Genomic DNA, 24773 nt, shown 5'->3' on the forward strand with positions numbered 1-24773 from the left:
TTTAAAAAGAGAACCGATTGTATGTCAACGACGACAATAACGTTAAAAAACGGACAACATTCATTTTCAACAATAAAATACGTTACAAGAAAATAAGTTTTGTAAGTACATAAACTCATGAACATTAACTCAAGAGATGCAAGAATGATTTACCGACGGTACTGCAATTTAGTTTATGACACACTATCTTTGGCAAAAGAGACAAAAAAGGATCACACACACACGTAACAGTTTTCCCCTTTTCATAAAAGGATTATTACAAACAGAAAAGTCTTTTAATTAACTAGATATACATATAGATGTATACATAAAAAGAAGCAATTGAGTTGTGTAGTACTGGAATATTCAAGGCAAACTAATAACTTGAGTTCTCTGTATGACTGAATGATTCAAACGATGATCAATCCAGTTAAAAAATATCTTTTCACAAACAAATGCCACACATGGAATAAATGGTAGGTTACTCTAAAATGATCACAAAAGAATGGCAAAAGATACCAGAGGAACATTCAAACTCATAGATCGAAAATAAAATGACAAGGACATAGCTATAAAAAAGAAAAAGTCAAACAGACACATAATAATACACAAGACACAACATAGAAAACTTAAGACTATGCTACACGAATAACCCTAAAAAAAACTGGGGTGATCTAAGGTGCTCCAGAAGGGTAAGCAGATCCTGCTCCACACGTGGCACCCGCCGTGTTGCTCATATTATTACAAACCCGGCAAATAGTTTTATTCGGTAGGTCACGTTCGTGAAAAAGGAACGGGTTGTAGTTACGACAAAAAGAACATATCCGATATCATCTGTGAAACGGATTTTCCATAACGGTTAACCAACTGGTGATGGCGTCCGCAAAATTTACGAAGGGATGATTTCAACTTCACCATTTGGAACTCTTGGTTTAATAGCTTCCTTGTGAGCAGTTGTCCTCTTAATATATTTTGTGAATCAACCCCATCGACTATTGTGTTTTTATGTGAGTATCTAAACCCACTCTGTAAGGCCTCTGATAGACTGAGTGAGCATAAAATCATTGTTAACGATAGCCAATGACAAACAAGTTTAATGTAAATGGTTCTGTATTTTTACCAACAGAAGTATTACGGTGGACCTCACTGTTTCGGGAATGATTCTATATCTTTCTACAAAAAATGAAATTGATGTAGTGTAAGCAAACGTGACATTGAGCATCAACTCTTAATAACTAATTTACTACCTTATATCAATAGAAAAACAAGGGATATGGGGTATCCATGCATGACACAAAATCCGTTCTTTCAAAGCAAAAAAAAAAAAAAACAACCAAAAAACTAAAAGCAAGTTAGCTTTTCATCTGGGTCATGTGGTCTTCCATTCAAATACAGTCTCGGACAGTTTTTCTCAAATCTGAATACCTCATGGTGATTTACTCTTGGAAAGCAATTTATGTATCTAGTAGCTAAAAAGACATCATGGTTTTTCTGTACAATCTTTGGCGCTTCTTCTGTCAATATCTGAAAATATACAACAAACAAAAGAAATATATTCTCAGCGATGAGATAGGACGGTTTTTGTGTTCCTTCAGTTCACGCGACATACAATATTTATGTATTTCATTATATTAATTTCATCACAAGTTAACTTTTACTTCCCTTCTAAATCTGGTGGAAATAGCTTGAAATTAGTGACAAACAGATAATCTGACACATGACTAATTCAATTTAAAATCGGCTGAAATTAATGTCAAAAACTTAAATTTTAGTATGCCCTCTTGTGAACTCTTCAAACAATATTTCTATTTAAACGGAACTAGTTGCATCCTGGTTAATTTTTTGCATCATGCCGCGGAGTTTTCAACAAGATTTTTTTTTCAATTTTCTAAAGAGTTCACTTTGTAACTTGATATTCTATTCAAATGTACGTTTAATATTAATCTGGTTAAAATGAAGAAAAGTTCGGGAAATTTATAGTTGCAGTGCTAAAAAGCAACGACAGCATTTATTTCCGTCTAAAACTGTTTGCCTCTTTTGAGGCCGAATATTGATGGACATTATATATTTATGATACAATGTAGAACAGGTGGTATTTGTTGTGTTTATTAGTGGTGTAAATTCGCATTAAATTTCAATATTTGTAATACTATGAAATTAATGTTATATTACTCTATAGATATTCACGATTTTGAAACTTATTTTTTCATACATGTCTACTTACCTAAGAAATTAACTTAACAATAAATTTATCTCATAATACACGAATAAAGCATTGGTCAATTGGTCCAGAGAGGCATTCCGGACACAAGATTTTAAGAGAGTGGTTTCCATTTTGTTAACCTATGTATTTATATTTTATACTTGATTTGTACTTTATCGAGAAGGTTTGTGCTATATATGCTATGTACTATCAACTACAAAAACTTTTTTATTTACGTTCTATACAATATAATATCAAGCTCATTTTTTTGTTGTTGTCAAATTAACTACTCAACTACATCACCTTTTCTGTGAGAGTCTTTGTGAGAGTTATTTGGATGTTTTTTTTTTATTAATATTTAGTCAGTTGAGATGTATGTTTAAAAATTTGTGGCTGCTGGATATGGAAAGCCAACGGGGTCAAAATTCTTAATGCGTAAATTGTCAATTTGTAAATTATCAATGTGTAAATTGTCAATGTGTTAGTTGTCAATGTGTAAATTGTCAATGTGTTAGTTGTCAATGTGTAAATTGTCAATTGGTAAATTGTCAATTTGTAACCCGTATCGTTGTCATTTCAAAATTCTTAATTCATCAATTGTTAAGTTGTAACCTGTATCTTTGTCAGTTCAAAATTCCTATTTCGTTAATAGTCAATTAAAATTTTATTAGTATATTGATGTTGTGTAACTTGTTACATGTCGATTCGTTAAATGTCAATGTATGAAATGTCGATGTGTGAAATGTCATCGTTGTATTATGCTAACGATCATTATGACGACAGATGGCGCTCGGTTTCTTCTTCGGTGTATAAGCCTCCTGTAAGTAGGAGCACCGCCATATGGAATCTATACCTATCAGTAATTTAAATCAATTATGTACAGCACATACATATAAAAGAACACAAATAGATAAATACATTGCATATGTTTTATATGGCATGTATACCATGGACTCGGTTTTATATAGAAGTGACCTCGAATAAATATTTTTGTTTACTGTGGTCACCAAACCTGGGATGGGGTGTGTCACTTCCTGTATTAAGGTATATAGATGTGTCACTGGAATGGGCTTCCTTATCAACTTCGCAAATATATTACTGTCACTTGGCTGGAAATTTCTACTTATTATTTGACCGGGTCAAAATTAGACTAAATACTTGAAATATAAGACGGTGCTGGAAAATTCATACTAATATTGTTCTGGGCCGCAAATATTGGACTAATGTATAAAGGGAGAAATGGGTTGACACCAATTATTCCTTAATATTATAATCTCAATATGCAAATTTCAGAAAAGAATGTAATTATCTAATGATTTTTTAATACAAGAAGCAAATGGACGAACAATCTTTATTTATTTGGCTCCCGAGTAATGAAGATAAAAACTGTTTTATATCATATTTGTACTTTCTAAAACAAACTGAACGAAGTATTATTTTAAATGAGTCACTTAGTTAATGTATACTATATACTATATTAAAAATGTATTGAATATGCACTATTTTGTAATAAAATCTAGAGGGACCAGAAAATAAACGAGGACCTAAAATGGACTACCAATATTTCCAACGTAGCCAAGGAGGCAACATCAACACTAGGATTCCTGATAAGAAATTTGAGATATTGTCCATCGGAATGCAAGGAAACTGCATATATTTCAATGGCCAGGTCAATAATGTGATATGGTCAATAGTATGGGATCCGTACACATCTACAAACATCAACAAGCTTGAAAGAAAACAGCAACAACCTGTGAGATTCATAACAGGAGACTACAATTCAGAGAAGTTGGTTACGTCTCAAACACGCTCACCAAACTGAAACTACAAGACATACAGACAAGACGCTTAAACCAGAAGCTAATATTTCTGTACGTGGTGGTCGAGGGGCTGGTTTCTCAGTGCTATAGAACCAGACAATTAAACAAAAAAGGCCGTCCAAAAAGAACACTGAATCGCTGCCAAGGGATTTAAGAATTATCAGTCAAGAAATGTTGTGAAAAAACATGCAGATCAAGAACTACACAAAGTGTTTTGAGATCTCAACGAGCAAAATTCCACAATATTCTAACTCATTTTTCGTAAAAACAGTATTCGAGTGAAACCACCTTGAAGAAACTGTAGTGCGCACACCGAGCGTTGATAGCCGTTCAGAAACTGCTCTCATGCACCGTCAATACATCGACGGCGCTCTCTCTATCGTTATATTAAGGCCAGTATTGGTATTCACAACGTATTCCTACAGATACAGATACTGATCTAGAATGATCATGGTACTAGATCGAAAATTCTTGGAGGTGTCCCCTCTAGATATTTTGTTAATGACCATGATCGTAAAACTATGAAACTGTTTCTATTTTACTACACGCGTCACCCATTTTTAACCAAAATTACGCCCTATCCCTTTGACTTGTCAGAGAGAAGATTTCGCCATCTCGCCATTTGCATGACAGAAGCAATTATCTCCAATATGCTTACACTAATTTTACTTCTCCATGAAAATATTTGCACATGATTTGGGGATTGGCCCGGGGTATGTCTTGGGTCATTTTTAGAGTAAAATTGTAGCCTGGGATCCTGGCTGACTGCTCGACAGAAGAGCCAGGCGGAATACAACATGGTTTGTCAATTGGATATTAGGATTATATTGTTACGAATTAATTGCAAATTATTTTTAATTTCATATGACATGCAAATTTAAAAAAAATAGCTTAAATGATTAACATCGTGAATCATTTCGGTTAATTAACGATCCTATCAACAAGATTTTAGATTAGGTAAGGTTGCCGGCTATAAGGAGGTGTGGTACCGGGTGGGGTTCATATCGGGAGCACTGGGCGTTAAGCAGCTGTTGAGATTGAGGGATCGGGAATATTTTGGTATTTTTGGTTGTAAATTCTGATAGAACGGAAATCTGGTAGCGGCAATTTTTAAGCTTCTTGACCAGAAAAATTCAGTAGGCATGTATATTAATATATATATATATGTATATATATATATATATATATATATATATCAGCCCCTTCCCCTCCTGTCAGAATAAAATGGTCCGATAATAGCATTTTAGGATTAATAGAAATCGTTTGTTACTAGTTCCCGGGTTTTCCAGTAATGATGTAGCCTTTTATAGCCGACTATATGGTATAAGGTTTTCTCATTGTTGAAGGCCGTAATTTACCTATACTTGCTAACATCGACTTTATTTGAAATTCGCTTTGGTGGATAGTTGTCTCATTGGCAACCATACGGTTTATTATCACATTTCTTATTGTATTACCTGAATAATCCAGTCGTTATATTCCGCTGACCAATAACCCGAATAATCCAGTCGTTATATTACGCTCCCTATCAATCACTACATTCCTCGAAAGGTGGAGAGAATCGGAGACGGTAAAGGCTTGAATGATTCAAGTTAGCTGACCAACGACTATTTCATTAACCTCGCAATTAGGAGAGATCGATTACGTGGAGGGACTGAACTATTAGAAATGTATTTTTATATAGTTTCCGTTCTCAAACGAAACGCCATGTCAGTAAACAAAATAAAACTGGAATCCTGTAAACATGCTATTTTCTTGTTTTGTTTTCTTTAAGACGCATTTGCTGTACTCACTTGATTAAAATTACTTAGGGATATATTCAATATGGAGGTGCTCCTACTTACAGGAGGCTTATAAACCGAAGAAGAAACCGAGCGCCATCTGTCGTCATAATGATCGTTAACATAATACAACGATGACATTTCACACATCGATATTTCACACATTGACATTTAACGAATCGACATGTTACAAGTCATAAAACATCAATATACAAATTGACAATTTGCCAAATAAAGAATTTTGAAATCATACAGATACTAGTTACAAATTGACAATTTTCAAATTAATAATTTTGAAATGACAAAGATACAAGTTACAAATTGACAATTTACGAATTAAGAGTTTTGAAATGACAACGATACAAATCACAAATTAACAAATTACGAATTAAGAATTTTGAAATTACACAGTTACAAGTTACAAATTGACAATTTACCAATTGACAACTTACACATTGACAAATTAAACCTTGAAAATTTACACATTGACAATTTACGCATAAAGAAGTTTGACCCCGTTGGCTTTCCATAGCTGGATACAAATTATTGTCGTATTAACCTATCATGTCTGTTTTTGTTGATCACTCTTTTTTTCAATATAATTGAACTTTAAATAGCAAAATAACAAATATACCGTTCTTCGAGGAAAATTCAAAACGGAAATCCGTAATCAAATGGCAAAATCAAAAGCTAAAACACCTATCATACAAGTTGGGGTGTTAGCCTATCTATAACACCAGGATATACCCACCAATTTCTTCATGAATGTAACAATAAATTTTCCGTTGATAGATAATGATTTTTTTGTCAGAAGATATGGATTTCGCCTTTTGAATTGTGTTCGGTATATACCTTTATACTTTTTTTTCAAAATATGCCTTCATTGATGTTTGCAAAAAGTAGAATTGTGTTAGTTCAAAACCTATTACAAAAGTAGTTAAATGGACGGAATAAAATTTAAAGGGATATGTCAACGAACAAAACACGATTTTGTTTTTAAAGACAGTTAAATTGCTACAGCGATAATAAACGTTATACGGGACGTGAATACAAAATTATCGTCATTCAATTCAATTAAGTTGTTACTTTTTGTGAGATTGAAACATATATATATATAAATTGAGTTTTAAATTACTGTGCTTTAGTACTTACAAACGTAGTAATTTGGACTCATACCAAATTTGTCTGAATGAATGTTTTTGATTTGAAAGTCCTTTAAAAATAAATTGTTATCGTATTTTTAATCTTTCATTCTTAACCATATACCTCATTTGTCACGATCTTTATAAGACGGCAAGTTATTTCATATTTGAGCTAATGTTCGTTTTTTATTGAGGTATGCCATTTTCAAATTTAACCCCGCCGAAATGTTTTGCCTGTCCTAAGTCAAGAACCTATGGTTTTTGTTAGTCTTGTATGTTTTTTTTTTAAAATGAGTTCATTTATATATTTCGGGGTTTAGTGTGGCGTCCATTTTCATTGAACTTGTACACATTTTTGTTAAAAGGCTAGCTGAAGTCCGCCTCCGGATGTAGGATTTTACCGCTGTGTTTAAGACCCATTGGTAGCCTTGGGCTAGTTTGTAGCCTTGGGGTGAATTCCATATCGATAAAGATATATACAGCCTTTTAAATAAGATATTTTATGATGTATGTTGACATTGTGAAGACCAATTATCGAAAAAAAAAGTATAGTTTAAAGACCTAAACTAATACACAGGACATAATCTAATTTAAAATCACTGATATCACCTGAAAATGTTTGGCGTTTTTCATAGGGTCGTTAGTTAATAGATGTATGACACTATGTTTTTCATTTTTAAACAGAAAGGATAGGCGAGTGATTGGCTCATATATTACAAGGTAATGTTTACATGTTTTAAATTTTTCAAATTCATTTTAAATATTCAACGTCACACTTACAAATTCTTTCCATTTTTTTTTATTCATGTGCTTTTGAAGATCAAAGTTAACCTATTTTGTTTTACCTAATATACAAAAAGTCGACTTTAAATTTTATTGCTGGATTATCAATGTTAGACAAAATGATATAAAGAACCCGATTTTACAGAACAACGTTACACTTTTTATCTGTTATTTAGATGACCGAAACCCGTGATGACAAGTATAATGTTAAAGTGGATGATGAGGAAACAGAATTACCTTCAAATAGCACGATGACGGTAATTATTTTTCTGCATTCGTTCTTTTTAAACTAAAAAAGATGTTATCTACTAGTATATTTTAATAGTAATAATGTATTTATATTTTCAAATGCAAAGTTGGCTATGCCGTGTTCGGAAAACGCTACGGGTTTAAAATGTTTTATAGTTTGGTTTCGTTTTGTGTGCTTTTGAAGATCAACGCTGATAAATTTAATGTTCTTATTACGTAGAAAGACGGTTTTATATTTTTATTGTTTGATTATCAAAATTAGAACAATATGAGTAACCACCAAATTTGTATTGAACAGGATAAAATTAAGAATGGAAATAGGGAAAGTATCAAAGAGACAACAACCCGATCAAAGAACAGAAAACAGCCCAAGGCCTCTAATGGGTCTCGAGAAAAGTCTCGCAACTGGAGTCGGGCTTCATCTGTTCCTTTTACAAAAAGGTGTTCAGCGAAAATTGACGTCACACTAAACTCCGAAACATAAATGACCCAAAATAAAAAAAAAAAAAAAAACACATTCAAAGACCATAGCTTCCTGACTCTGGACAGACGCAAAACAATGGCGGGGTTAAACATGTTTTGTGAGATCATCACACTACAAAGGCCAGATGCTGTTGGCTGGGGGCATGAATATACTCCACATTAGAACGACGCTAAGCACAATAAAACTTACACAATATTACTCGAATTATCAAAAACACAATTCGAACATTTAATTCATAACAACATAACCAAGAATTAAACAGTTATCAGTATTAGTCAAACAAATTTAGAACAAGAACGTCTTACGCAGTTTGGAAAGTATCATATTATCTAAAGCAAAAAAAAAAAAAATAAAAAAAAAATGAATAATGAAATAAATTGTTCATTTGATAAAAAAATATAATTGGAATTCAGTTGGAAGCAATGCAATTTTGTTAAGATATGTAGAAAAATTTCAAAATTAAATCAAATTGAGAATTTATAAAGGCATAAATCGAAGATCTTGCTATAATGACAGATTGACAACGATTCATGATAATTTTAGTCAAAGGATCAAACTGTTTACAAGGATCGGTTCTAAAATTACCCATTCCTTGTAGAGCACTACCTTAAACGAAAAAGACGCAATTCATAAGAAAACATTTCCCAACATGTACAGTTAACTCAAACCGATTATTTGCACTTGTGATGGCCATTAGTGAATTTTGGAATAAAAAATTGAGTTATGCATATATTACATTCCGAAAAATACAAACTCACTGTAGAAATGGGGAAAGCTCAATAGCTGCTTTAAATGTTCGACTTTATATTATTTGGACCATACGCGTATGGTCAAGACCAAATGCGTATATAATCATGTAGTCCGACATATTCGTATAGTCCGGTAATTAATACGATAAACATTGTTTTTTTATTTAAAATAAGTTAAATAAAAGGAGCCCACAAAATCGCGGTACAATTAGGCAAGTGTTGAAACAAAGTGATTTTAAATTTCGCAGGCAGTACGTCGACTGATCATGCGCGAAAGCGTATCAAATACGGATCGATAACGGTCTTCGATTGGGGTTATTTTCTCAAAAAATGGAAAAAAAAATTGTTTCAAAGACAAATTTAGGAAGTACCACACACTACATGTATACGTCACATATACAAATATTTCCGACTTTGTACATGTTTGGTTTCAGAGGAGATGCAGTTCAATGAAATCAGTCTCTCTCCTTAGTAGTATAGATTGCATAAGATATTAAAATTTTAAGTGTCCTGTATACAGATTTCCTTAAATGAGATTATGACTATAACACTTTGGTAAACATTTTCACATGATTAAAGAAAAATTAACAACATTAACTCAAAAGTTAAAATCATAGTCAAAGCATTTTTGAATGGTCACTACTGATTTTTCATTACAAAACACAATATGTCGACTCCGAAAAAAATTAACATGTTCTACTCATAGACGACTGTGGCTGGGCATAATATATTATGTTTTCCCTTAATTTTGATGTTTTAATTTGATTTCAGAAATTAAAAATGGTTAAATATTTATAAATAAGGTTTAAGTGTTAAACTTGTTAATGTCCCTATACATAAGCAAAAAAACCCCCCCACTTTTATACTGCTGCATGAATAAGAGCATGTTAATTTGAATTCCATTTCTCAGCAGTAACATACCCTCTGCTCCGTCGTATAGTGTTTACATATGATCTCAATTGATACGTTATGCTCGTACATGCTCATACTATACGGACTAAAAAAAAAGACTAACAGACAAACAACAGTATACAAATCACAACATAGAAGACCAAGACTGAGCAACACGAACCCTAACAAAACTAGGGGTGATCTCAGGTGCTTCAGAAAGGTAAGTAGATCCTACACCACATTGTACCCGTCCTTGTTTAGTTCAATGCGTAAAATAAGGATATTACACATTTGATATTTGTTTGTAAACATTTAGAGATAAAACTATATTGTGCATTTTCATCAGTGTCTAGTATATCATTGAATGTGGTAATGACCTGTCAAATTTAATAACGGACGAGAAATTGGTTGAATACGTATTTGACTAAATTAGTAACAATTATTAACCCGTTAAGGTTGCACTTTGTAAATACAGCTGTTTCTCAAACCACGCCTCATTTGGGGAGATATAGAATATTCATAGATAATTAATTTTGTTTACATACTGGTTCCTAGTTATGATCTCTATGTTTCATCTCATAGAGACATAACTTGGGAATACTACCAGTAAATATACATATGCATATTGTTTATATTGAAATCTGTGGTAATCCTACAGTCAAGGTACGGATAGCTAAGAAATTTAGTGTTAGTTTAAACTCTTAGAAGTTCGGGGCATATAAACGTTGAAAATATGCCGCACAGCCCTATATTTTGACCTTTAAAAAAAATTGTAGGTAAGTGCATATGAACTTGCCATTCTAGGATATGATTTTTTTCAAAACTTCATAGTAAAAATGGTACAGTTTTAACCGTAAAAGGAGTTCCTATGGGAAATTGCATTGTCAATATTTACAGAAATGCAACCTATATTGGGTGAAAAAAGAGAACATACAGAATTTAACCAAATTTGATTTATCTCACAGATTTTGAAGAAATTAACTCAAATATGAAGTTTTATAAATATTTCATGAAGATTGAGAAAATCCTGGGCCTTAACTATGATGACTCAGCATAAATTCACAGTTTACAGTATGCATAGTCACTTAAAGCCCTGAATGCAAAATAAATTCATAATATATGCATATTTGTAAGTTAAATTGTTTAGGAGTGCTTATATTTACTCTTCAAAGTCATTGAAACTCATAGATCCTTCCTGAATATTATTGGTGGGGTGTTTTTGTCTTGTCGATAACCCAAAAGTAAGCCGTAACGCCTAAATCTGCTTTTTTGTCACCGCGGCATAAAAAATACAAGCTAGAAAACATATCTAAACAAAACTTACAATAGTGTGTTCTATCCTGAATATGTACTAAGTATTCCATATTGCTAGAAACAGCAGAATAATTTAGGAAATTTGAGGCCCCAGGGGCAAAAAACAGAGAAAATTGCCTACCCCCTGGGTCATAAAATAAATAATTTAACTTGTAAATGCTATGATTTTATGATTTTAAAGGTCTTTATACAGAAAACAATAACTGTGCTTGGAAGGTTTGCAAAAATCAGATGTTAGCAGTCATTCCTATAAAATTTTAAGTGAATTTATACATCAGACTGGTATCTGCATACATACAACTATTGCTAATATGGCTTTGTTTTAACACTTCTAGCTCATATATTAGCTAAATTATGTCAGATATATAGTTAGAGACGATACTGTTGTGACAAAAATTCTAAACTGACCATTTGAGGCAGAAATTGTGAACTTTCATTGACAAATAGGCATACAGTAATGTGTGGACTGGAGACACAGGCAGGATTGGATACTTTATATAATCTTGAATGTTGGAATGATTGACTGCTAAACATTACATCTACAATATTCTGAAATGCTTTCAATATGTTATCAGAACAGTTTTAAACAGGTTCTAGGCATTTCATGTCAGAAAACATGCAAATAGGGTAAGCTGGCAATAATTAAAGTCTTGTTTTCAAATTCTTTAAAAAATTGAAACAGGGGAGGGGGTATAAAATATACAGTAAAAGAAAACTTAGAGTTCATGCAGTGATTTCTTTAAGGCTATAATTCTGATAAATAAGTATTAATGTGAGAAAAAGTGTTTTAGAGAGTTTTCTATTGGAATAAATGTTTGTATAGGTTGCACTTTGTAAATTCAGCTGTTTCTCAAACCACGCCTCTTTTGGGGAGATATAGAATATTCATAGATAATTAACTTTGTTTACATACTGGTTCCTAGTTATGATCTCTATGTTTCATCTCATAGAGACATAACTTGGGAATGTTACCAGTAAATATACATATGCATATTGTTTATATTGAAATCTGTGGTAATCCTACAGTCAAGGTACGGATAGTTAAGAAATTTAGTGTTAGTTTAAACTCTTAGAAGTTCGGGGCATATAAACGTTGAAAATATGCCGCACAGCCCTATATTTTGACCTTTGAAAAAAATTGTAGTGCATATGAACTTGCCATTCTAGGATATGATTTTTTACAAAACTTCATAGTAAAAGTGGTACAGTTTTAGCCGTAAAAGGAGTTCCTATGGGAAATTGCATTGTCAATATTTACAGAAATGCAACGTTAAGCCGTATGTTCATAGGATTATGTGATACCATTGCTTATCTCAAACCCATCTTTCAATTTCTAGTGTAATAAATTTCATCTCTTTTTATGATTTTTTAAGACTCGAAGCACTTCGAGTTGTTCATTTCGATCCTTTGAAAGCGAATTGTTGTTCGAGAGTGATGAACAAGAAGAAGAACTTCCAGGAACGTCGGTAAAGCTAATTATTTCTCAAAAGTCTGCATCGTCAAACAAATTTTCATGTATAGATTTCAAACAAAAACAAATAAATGAATCAATAAAAAAAATAAGAAGCCTTTAACCCTAGTAAGTTCTTTCTAGTCCTTATATTTTTTTATCTTTCTGAATAGCATTTTTGTGGACATACATTGTAAAAAAGAAAATCACAAAAGTAATGAATTCCGAGGAAAATTCAAACCAGAAAATCCGTAATCAAATGGCAAAATCAAAAGCTCAAACACATCAAACGAATGGACAACAACTGTCATATTCCTGACTTGGTACAGGCATTTTCTTAAGTAGAAAACACTCATCAAAGAATGTAGGCTCATGATTTGTTGATGAGGCTTTGTCTACAAGGAAAACATCAGTAGCAAAGTTAGGAATTCAAGCCAACTACGAAGTTGTAAAGTTTAAGTTTACACGACGGGTACCACATGGGAGACGTATCTGATTATAAGTCGAAAATTAAGGATCAATGCCATGGTTTTCAAAGACTGAGCAACACGAATCCCACCAAAAACTGGGGGTGTTCTCAGGTGCTCCAGAAAGGTAAGTTGATCCTATACCACATTGCACCCGTCCTTGTTTTGTTCAATGCATAAGATAAGGATATTACACATTTGATATTTGTTTGGAATCATTTAGAGATAAAACTATATTGTGTATTTACATCAGTGTCTAGTATATCATTGAATGTTGTAATGACCTGTCAATTTAATAACGGACGAGAAAAGAAAGGTAAGTACATCCTGCTCCACATTGCACCCTTCCTGTTAATTACAAATCCGCTGATAAGTCTAATTCGGTAGTTCACAATCGAGGGAAATGTGACCGGATTGTAGTTACGACAATTGGAACATATCCGTTGTCATTTGTGCGATGATATTCTACAACAGTCAACCATCTCGTGACGGCGTCCGTAAAATGTACGAAGAGACTCTTTCAATTTCACCCTTTTGAAATCCTGGTTTAATAGCTTCGTTCTGAGCAGCAACCATCAACATAGAACGTTAGGATATGAAATACCGACTCTAAACTGTCGTATCAACTGGGAGATGTATACTCCGAATGCAGTCACTGCTGGAATGTTGCTACAAAGAAATGGAAAGACTCGTTGGGGTATATGTTGAGTTTTCAACGGGATTGTGAATACCTAATTCATTAATCAAGCAGTTTATGTTATATTTTTCACACACAAATAAAATTATCTGTGGTTATTGTTCACGAGTTTCATTATTTATTTCATCTGATTCACTAATGTATATTTATATCAAACCGAACTATAGAATATCCTATGCCATGCACAACAGTGGTGGTTAGGTAAAGTAGTTTTTTGCATTTCTTCATAATAAAGTTTGCGTGGATTGAGGATTTTATACATTTTTAAAAGTCCATCTTTCAATTTCTAGTGTAATAATTTTCATCTCTTTTTAATATTTTTTTTAGGTACGCGTAAAGACAAATAGTGGCACGTCGAGTAATTCAAAGGGCTCCATTGAAAGCATATTGTGTTTCAAGAGTGATCAACAAGAAAAAGAACTTCCTTGGTTTCCGGTAGTCTAATTACTACTCAAATATGAAAAAAAGAAGATGTGGTATGATTGTCAATGAGACAACTCTCCACAAGAGACCAAATGACACAGAAATTAACAACTATAGGTCACCATACTGCCTTCAACAGTGAGCAAAACCCATACCGCATAGTCAGCTATAAAAGGCCCCGAAATGACAAATGTATGACTAGCGGCTGATATAATGTACAAAATAAAGAATGAAAAACAAATATGATATACAGCAACAACCGACAACCAGGCTCAAACGAGAATACTAACGGCCTAATTTATGTACAAAAACAAATATTTAACACATCAACAAACGACAACCACTAAATTACAGGCTCCTGACGTGAGCCAGGCACATACATACAGAATTTAGCGGGGTTAAACATGTTAGCGGGACCCCGACCCTCCCCTAACCTTGGATAGTGGTGAAACCGTCCAACATAAGAACAACCTATAAAAATCAGTTGAAAAAGGCTTAACTCATCAGATGGATACAAATAGAAATATATCTAACAAAAACACAGAGTGGACGTGGGATATATCCCAACAACATAAAGACACTAAATACTGATCTGAGAGTACTCACAGTTACTGACAGCTAGTTCAAAGCCACTAACAACTAATAAAACAAATCATGCATCTAACATAAAGTCTACATCATCAAACAAGTTTTTATGTATAAATTTCAAAAATGAAAAAATCAATTAATCACTAAAAAACATTAGAAGCCTATATCCTTAGTCAGTTATGCATAGTCCTTATTCTAACATGTTTGTGAACATACATTGTAAAACACTCATCAAGGAATATAGATTAATGATTTGTTTATGATCCTTTCATCTACAAGCTAGCTAAGAGAACGACCAGAAGCAAAGTAATGAATTCAAGCAAATTACGAAGTTTAAGTTTACACGAGGGGTACCACATGGGAGACGGATATGCTTACCCTTAAATACCAACTGATATCACCCCCAGTGTGGTTCGTGTTTCTCAGAATCTAGTTTTCTATCTTGTGTTTTGAGTACTGTTGTTTGCATTTTGACGTTTTTCGCTTTTTATCATTGCAATGTCAGTTTGTGTTTCACCTATGATTTGATTTTATTTTTTTGTGTTTTAACACCAATTTAAGCACCGCTTTTGAGCTATTTCCTGGAGGTCAGTTTTTATTGGTAGAGGAAGCCGGAGTGCCCGGGGAAAACCACCGACCTTCGATAGGAAAACTGACAATTCTAGTCAATGAAAAGATTGGTGTCGAGTGCACACGCATGAGCTGAGTTCGATATCACAACCTCAGTGTTGACTGGCTAGTGATTACAGTAGTAACTACGTAGACCACAAGGCCATCGAATCCCCTTGTTTGACTTATGAGTGTAAATATCCCTTTCACATCTTTAGCCTATCTTTTAAGGTAAATAAAAACGAAACAAAATCATAAACAAGAATAACTCGTATTAAATTTATGTGATTTCTCTCAGATCTGTACTTTGGTTCGTAAGACATTTTGTAAGTTTATTCTTTTGGTGTGTTATGTTTTAATTTGATGAGATAAACCTTATTCATCTGACATTTATAGTTGGTCCAATTTCAGAGATAAGGTGTGGCGCCACAACATGTTCAGCTTGTGACCTTTTGTTGCTAATATCAACGTCTTTTGGTCTATTGAGGAAGATTGTTTCATTTGTTATCAAACATTAATACTACAGAAGATTTCACAAATTCAATTGAATTGGCAAATTCAGGTATTTTTGCATCATTTGATTCGAAATAAGACCAAGTCAAACCATAAGCACCGTTTCAATACCAATCAGCACAGAATAAAGACATGCCTTATAATCGACATAGACAATCTATTTGCCATCATTTTTGCAACAACGAAAACATTATTTGCAGATTTTTGGTATAAATTGAGAACTCCAGGAGCATTTTAAAGAATATTTTAGTTTCTAAATGTTCTTTAAAATCAGCATTTGTTTGTTGCTCTGTACAGATTGGATTGCACAGATTATCCCTTAATTTCAAATTGTATATCTTCCCGCAAAAGTGATGAACACTCTAGGTACTTGGATATTTCACCGACTGATATTTCAAGAAGATACGCAGCCGAAAATACAATCCGATACATGTTAATGTTCTAAGTTATAATTTCTATACAATAAATATCTTAAGCAGTGTTCTATAGTAATATGACATATTTCAAAGAACCAAGGTAGAAACAATATTCAATATCAAGAAGATGGAATCACATTTTGTTAATAAAAATTAGCTGTTATAGTTCATAGCTAGAGACAATGCATGAATGCATGACATTTTAAAATACCTAACATATGGTTAAAAATCATCGCTTGTAAACAAAGTGTCATGATTACGAAATATATCGACAAATAAAAGTTGACTTCCTTCGTCTTATGATTGCACTGAAGTTCCAAGGATCAAGGTCAAGATAACTTTAAAAGCTGACTTGGTCATATGACTGGTTTCATTTTTGTGTATAGCCAGCAAATAAGTTCTCTTTCTAAGTTCATCAAAGATGCACTTATTTTCCCTACAGTAAAATTGTGTTTGCTTTTATATCCTGATACTTATGTACACTTTTAGTTTAAATAATATTCCTGCTTTTATTTTATTTATTTTATGGGGGAGGGGGAGGGGTTGAATGAAACCATCCATAAACGATGTTTCAGTATGCATGTTTGTTTAGATTTAAAAAAATGTCTCATGTGAATAATTTATATATTTCCATTAGAAATAAAACTTATTTTATCCATCCATAGTATATTGGTATTTTTTTCAGATATACTCACCAATGCCGAAAGTAGATCTTATTCCTTTTGAAGATTGTAAGTAAAAATATAAAAGTATATACAAAATGTGTTGTAATTCTAAAGTTCAAAGTAATTGTATGTATATTGTGTCTACCTGTTGTTGAATATAAGCATAAACTGTATTAATTTATCAACATATTGAAAGCTATGATATGAAATGACAGTAGGAATACAATGAAATTAAACAACCGCCATGATACCAAACCTTGACAAAAAAAAAATGAAATTGAAATATACTATGCATTTTGGCTGGGAAGCTTATGTAAGTATACGAATTAATCAAACATTATGATTTGTTTTTGACTCAATCACTTTTTTTGAAGCTTCTCCTTTCTGAATATATCCGGCCTAAGCTAAGAGATGATTATAAAAAATTAAAAAGGTCTTTGACAGGAGTTGTTTTTCAATGTTTCATCTCTTAAAGTCATTTGATATGGCGCTTGTTATTGTCATTTCGGAAATCGTGTGTACCTGACTGATTTAAACTGATGCGTTGCTCAAGATAGCTATAACACGGAAAGCTAGGACTGTTTTGTTCCCCTATAAGAATAAAAGATGCATTCGAAACAAAACGATATAATGAATAGTAAAATAAGTTGGAAGTCGGATATTACTCACATTTCCAGGTCTGTTGATATTTGGGTTGTAAAATGTTTCAAATATTTTACAATTATTTTAAACCTACAAACTTTACATTATATCATTAATGGGGTTGACCAAATACAGAAACAAAGATAGTTTGCTTTAATTAATAATTTTTTGGTTAATTTTACAAGTGTTATTTCTTTATCAAAAAATGTATACCATACCATGATAAGGCTTTCATAATGGTCGACATTGTAACTTACCATAGTTGAAGGATGCATCTTGTCGAGTTATTCATAATTCGAAAAGTGGTTTAGTCATCAGTACATATGTGCTGACATGACTTATCATTATCATATTATCATAAATTTAAATTAACTGTAGTTTACAAAACTTTGAATTTTCGATATACAAAGGATTCTCTACCCTAGGAACAGGTTACCTTAGCTGTAATTGGCAAAATCTTTCGGAACTTGGGTCCTCGAAGCTCTTTCTCATCTTCGCACTTTATTTTGCCTTTGCACCTTTGTTTGGCGTTACTGATAGATCCAGCGTAATTTCAACGCGCTATAGGAGTTTATTTACAGTATACAAGTGATATTTATTGTGATCAGTATTCTGTCTTAGTGGATAAGAAACTACGAACTAAAGTATACATTTTGTCCATTCCTACCTTTAAAGTGGTAATATTAGCTAAATTTTTAATACAGTTTGTGATTATATTTTTCACAGTACAGTAATACAATGATGTCTTCAATATTGTCAAGGATAGTGTTTTTTTTTTATTCTTTACTTGTTTAATTTTTAGAACAGTGTTACTTTACGGTAATTCAAATGCCTTTCATATCTTATATTTATATCTAAAGCGGACATATATATAGTAAAAGGTTAGAATTCCCAAAAGTCGAAGAAAAACAGACCACACAATGGTCAGAAATAAAGAGATAAAAGAAATGAAAACAACACACAAAAGAATGACTTAAACACCATAATTTAGCGAAACGAACCAAACAAAGCGGGATGATTCAGGGTTTTTTTTAACGAAGCAGGTACTACTCTGCCAGCAACACTCTATCTAGTTAATAACGAGTAAAAATTAAACGATAAGTTGACTAATGTACCACAGCAACGATGCTGTAACATGGAAATTTGGTTACAATTTAAAGAGCATATCTATCCTTATTCAGCTTTACAGATATTTCATTACGGTCAATCAAATCAGAATGTATCCGTTTAACGCATTTGGACTCACCTTAAGCATTTTGAATCATATTTTATGGGATTTTCGGTGAGACAAGATTGCTACCGGAATAAACAACACTGACATCGTTAATTAAAAAAAAGTACAAAGAACAACACGAACCCCTTTTAAACAAATATAGATGTGATATCTGGTGCTTCGGACGGGTAAGCAGCTCTTGACCCATATTCAGAAGGATAGGTCGGACAAAAGAGGATGCTATGCGGTTCCCTAAAATAGGCAACTGACGGCCAATTTCCGATAATACTTCAAAACAAAAGCAATTTTTTAGTAATGTCAATTTATTGTTTTGTTTTATCATAGTGTAGTAAAAACTGGAGTATATCAACAAAGGCATGCCAAATCCATAACTCTAGGAATGAAATACAGTACTAAAAATTTTTATTTCCCTCTGTCTGGGTTTTTTTTCAAAGGAAAATTTTTGTTCGAATACTCCAACTTGTTCTTTTTAAGGCCAATATTTTCAGAAAATGTTAGCCTAATGTATTTTTTTTTCTGAAGAGGAAGAGAAACTACATCAAATAATTTAAAAAATATTCTTTAAACACACAAAAAAAAATTATCTGAAAAGATAAAGACAACAAATGTAAAAATTGCGGACGTTTACATCTTAAGTTTGTCTATACATTTTTATAATTCGAATTATAGATATAGGATATAATAAGATAAACAAAGCATTCATCAAAGATATCAGGCTTCAAAGAGCAATGTTCACTTTGGGTCACTTTTGGCTTGAATTTCAACACTATCATAAGATTTCCAAATTTACATAATGTTGTTCTCAAATGAATCTATTTCAAAATATTTACTCCATTGAATGACTTAATCTCAACATAAGAATACATTGTTGGCTTCAAAATCAGCACATTTTGAATGTATATATTGTCAAAATACAAATAAAAAAACCAAGATATCATCACAACTGAAGAAAATGAACACAAAATGAAAAATGAAAACAATAAATCGTGAACCAAATGAGAAGAAGCGCGTTTAACCATTCAATCAGTTAACAAATCATTGTAATGTCTTTTGGCACAAATGTTCAGAAGTGGCATTTAGCTGTGTTGTGATTTTGATAACTTACTATATGACTCTCTATACAGCGTACAGATTTAAATAAAGAAGAAGTTTATATATTATTCCCGAAAATGAACTGAAGTATTCACGGCATACAACCAACACATTGTGGGCTGCTTTGTTGTCTGGTACAAATACAAACCTCTATAAAAAATACATTAAACAGAAAAAAAGAAACTATACAATTTCAGAAACATTGATATTATGTTTATGCTACATAAAAACACATATTCTAGCAGACTACTAGTACTACAAAAGTTGGTCGAAAGATACCAGAGGGACATTCAAAATCATAGATCGAAAATAAACTGCCAACGCCATGGCTAAAAAAGAAAAAGACAAACAGACAGATAATTGTACACAAGGCACAACATAGAAAACTAAAGACTAAGCAACACGAACCCACCAAAAACAAGGGGTGATCTCAGGTTATCCGGACGTGCAAGCAGATCCTACTCCACATGTGGCACCCGTCGTGTTTCTCATGTTATTACAAACCCGGTAAATAGTCTAATTCGGTAGGTCACATTCGTGAAAAGGGAACTGAATTGGAGTAACGACATAAGGAACATATCTGATATCATCTGTGAAAGAGGATATTCAATAACGGTCAACCAATTCGTGATGGCGTCCGTAAAATTTACGAAGGGATGATTCCAACTTCACCATTTGGAACTATTGTTTTAATAGCTTCCTTGTGAGCAGCAACCCTCTATCAAGGAAATCATGATAGGACATACAAGCAGCCCGGGATTATCGTATCGATTGGGAGATATATACTCCGTATGCAGGCGCTGCTAGAATGTTGCTACATAAAAATGGAAAGTTTACAATTGGAAAGCTGAAATCATCTCTTTTGTCGTAAAGTTTTGTTTTCAACCGATCCTCATTGTCAATTTCTATAGATGTAAATCAAGATATGAGACAGACTTAACGGTATCTGTTGTATCCTTTATCTACAACACAATATGTTCTTTGCTTAAAAAGCTACTGTTGTCTAAAGAACAAAAAGCAATAATTGCTTACATTCATGCACTTAGGTTGTAACTTTGTTCACTGCAACAATAAGTCATATGTAAACAAATTTAACAATTTCTACGATAGTTTGCTTGTCTTTTTTATCCATTCGTTTGATGTGTTTGAGATTTTGCCATTTGAATAGGGACTTTTCGTTTTCAACTTTCCTCGGCGTTCGGTACTTTTTTTATTTTACTAATTACATGTAGTTAAAAGTTTATGTATATACAACTTATTGATAAAAAAAAATGTCGGCTTTCTTTGGCAGGTGATTTATTAGCAAATGCCGATCGATTAGGACCTCGGATTATTAAGGCAGGAAATAGGACATTGTTCAGTTCCAAAGAAGTAAGTCAAAAGTTTATATATACATGTCTGGTTTTATAGTGCACTGCTTGATTAAACGCTCACATGTAAAGGTACTCTGCCAACAATTTATTGTGTAGAATAAAAGAAATTGCCAATAGATGTCTGCATATAAAAAAAATAGAAAGTAGTTAAAACAAACAATTTTTTTTATTGATTAATTCAACAATAAACTAGAAATATGAAGCATTATTCTGACTTGTTGATATTTACATACAAATAAACACAAAACTTATAAATGCACAAATTAGATCAGTTGCAAAATATAAATATAAATACTCTAGATATTCTATGCAAATTTGGACACTAACGAGTACTGAATAAAACGTTAAATGTTCAACATTGTTTGTTATAGGTTAAATCCATCAAAGAAGTTAACGTTTTGTTTCCTGAAGACAAAGGACTTGGTCAGTCCAGGTTTATGTTCTATTTTACGTATAAAGCGGGCATAATGAAAAGTTTTTGATGTGATCGTCAACAACCCAGAATTTGATTTTGTATAGTATCTTGTTAGCATTAAAAATGTTTTCTGTATATTTCATCCATATTCATAAAAACAACATAAACGCTTTTGTAAAGGGACACCGGTGCTTATGCAAAGTTTTATGTCTAAGATATAAATATATAGGAAGTATAACGGGATTGATGTAACAAGTTTTACTTTATATAGGCTTATTATGTATCCTCTTTTCAATATCCAGGATTTGCTTGCGAACATCTAACGTCAGGACTATAAATAACAACAGAGGACATTTTTGAAAAGACTTAAAGTAAAATAAAGAACTTTTTAATGTTGTTAATGTAGTCAATAACATATTGAGCACAATAATTGTTACAAGGACCATAGAAAGCAACCCCAATGAACGGCCCTGTAAAGGTTGTTTCCTTAACCTCAATTGATTGAGACAAAATAATGTGTATGTATTACATAATGTTTTATCTTTGAAAGTATAATAACAAAATCATATATCTACTATATGTCTCTTGATGTTTGAGTTGAAAATAGGAATATATATTTCATTTCAGGCACTTTTTCGAGCAATTTGTCAACATTTCTCTACTTTTACCTATGGGACGCCACCACTTGCTCATTAACAATTTTGTTAAAAGTGAAGAACATTGTATTTATAAAATATTGCATCGACAAAAATCCTGTACAAGGGTTGCAACAGTATTGATAAAAAAAACAGACATAAGACAGAGGCGAAAGATATCAAACTCATTAGTCGAAAACAAACTGACAATGCGATGGCAAAAATGGAAAAACCACAAAAAGATTACCGCGAGGCTGCGATCCCAAAACGATCAGCAAAATTGTACGTCAAAGACAAACTCACAACATCTTGACAAAAACGGAAAGCGGTGAAAATACAAACAACAGTCTACTAAACACGACAAAGAACACAAAATTATGTGCCACATAGTGCAATATGTACATAAAAATCCCATCAAAATCCATGGCTGATTTCATGTTCATTAAAAATTATCCTGCTACTTATATGGCACCCGTCGGATTGCTTTTGTAGATATTCGATGATTCCGCACGACGGATGCCACATGTGGAGCAGGATCTGCTTACCCTTCCGGAGCACCTGAGATCACCCCCAGTTTTTGGTGGGGTTCGTGTTGCTTAGTCTTTAGTTTTCTATGTTGTGTCATCTGTACTATTATTTGTCTGTTTGTCTTTTTATTTTTGGCCATGGCGTTGTCAGTTTGTTTTCGATCTATGAGTTTGACTGTCCCTCTGGTATCTTTCGTCCCTCTTTTAAGTATAAATTAACTCCTTTTAAGCAGTTGCATCTATCAATAAATCATGAAAGATTTGGAATAACACATCCAGAAGTAATTAAATACTCCATATGAAGGCGATGCTGAAATAATACAACATTGAAATTGAAATCTCAGAAAGCTATAATCATCTCTTTTGTTGTAGAGTGTTTAACATACCCTTACTGTCATTTTTTTAAGATTGCAGTTCACATATGAAGCAGACTTAACTGAATCTGTTGTTTAACGCTTTAATTTTGATTTGATATATGGCTTTTATAGACCACCAAACTTTGGATAGTGAGAGGACATCAACTTAATATAGGAATGGGAAGTTACAGGATACTGTTGTCATTCCTCATAGGAACTCATAATGAACAAGTCAGGAAGAAAATTTATATTTTTGGTTTTAATAAACATGTTGATTGTTTGTAAATTACCACGTCATCCACATGTAAAAAATATGCTATCAGTTAGGAAATCAAACAGACTAAGGTTAGCAATTTTAGATACTTTGAATCATTCAAGTTATACCAACATCAAAACCAATCATAAGTTTGTTGGTTTTTGTTTTTGTTGTTAAAGATTTATTAATTTACAGCTCAGTCATTCACAATGTTATGATATTTCTGACAGGTGCATCATTTACACATGAAGATCGAATAAGACCTACCAATCCTACTCCAAGAAGGAATCGAGTATGCAATTTACAAATAGTAAGTCAAAAACTTTGAACTCAAAATCAAACGCTTACTCTTAATAGAGATTGCTGACGAGTTATCAAGTAAAAGATTAAAATGTTGAAAAAGATGAATGAATATCTTGAAACAAAAACAACTTTGAGAAAAGCTAAAGAATAATAATTCAATGATATATTCCAACAACCAACCAGATGGATATTCATCTACAAAACTGATAACTCTCTATATAATATCTCAGTGACCGCCGTGGATAGTAAACTTGGAATTGATAGTAAATTTACTATCCACGGTGGTCACTGATATTTTATATAGAGACTCTCATGTATGATCATATAAGTATAGTATACGTATACATAGTATACAGAAAAACGCAAAATAACTATCCTGTTCCCAAGTACTTAAGTACGAAAATTATGTCATGGTAATTTTAAAACAGTCCTAAACGGAAATATTGTCTATGACTAAAAGTCCGTCCGATGACGGAAACAATATCCGGACGTCTTTATTTTCGTTTTTCTCCTTTAAACAAATAATCATGAAAAAGGATGACACATCCGACTATGTATGCTACCTGTAGGACATAGAGGCATGATGATTAGTTTATTGCGGAAGGAATAAAAAGGACACACAAAATGAATTCTTCTCATTTAAGAGGATAGATGTCTGGAAACGAAGCACGAATAGCACAACGCATGCATTTTCATGTGTCATTAAAACCATGAATT

The 24773-nt window shown here is 32.6% G+C and overlaps 1 protein-coding gene and 1 long non-coding RNA gene across 2 annotated transcripts in view; both read left to right on the forward strand.

Annotated features, from left to right (window-relative positions):
- Positions 1-7540: 7540 nt before the first annotated feature.
- LOC127715437 (uncharacterized) lies at positions 7541-14422 on the forward strand. Its single transcript, XR_007988416.1, has 3 exons — positions 7541-7645; positions 7885-7965; positions 14337-14422. It is a non-coding gene; the product is annotated as an uncharacterized LOC127715437 (long non-coding RNA).
- Positions 14423-17244: 2822 nt separating this feature from the next.
- LOC127714486 (caspase-3-like) overlaps positions 17245-24773 on the forward strand; it is a 50664-nt gene continuing 43135 nt past the window's right edge. Inside the window, exons 1-4 of the mRNA XM_052220543.1 lie at positions 17245-17289; positions 21483-21562; positions 21936-21987; positions 23984-24063. Of these exons, the coding sequence (XP_052076503.1) occupies positions 17256-17289; positions 21483-21562; positions 21936-21987; positions 23984-24063 (246 nt within the window). The 5' untranslated portion in view covers positions 17245-17255. The remainder of the gene's footprint in view (positions 17290-21482; positions 21563-21935; positions 21988-23983; positions 24064-24773) is intronic.

This window comes from Mytilus californianus, unplaced genomic scaffold (genome assembly GCF_021869535.1).
Source record: "Mytilus californianus isolate M0D057914Y unplaced genomic scaffold, xbMytCali1.0.p SCAF_9, whole genome shotgun sequence".
NCBI lineage: Eukaryota > Metazoa > Mollusca > Bivalvia > Mytilida > Mytilidae > Mytilus > Mytilus californianus.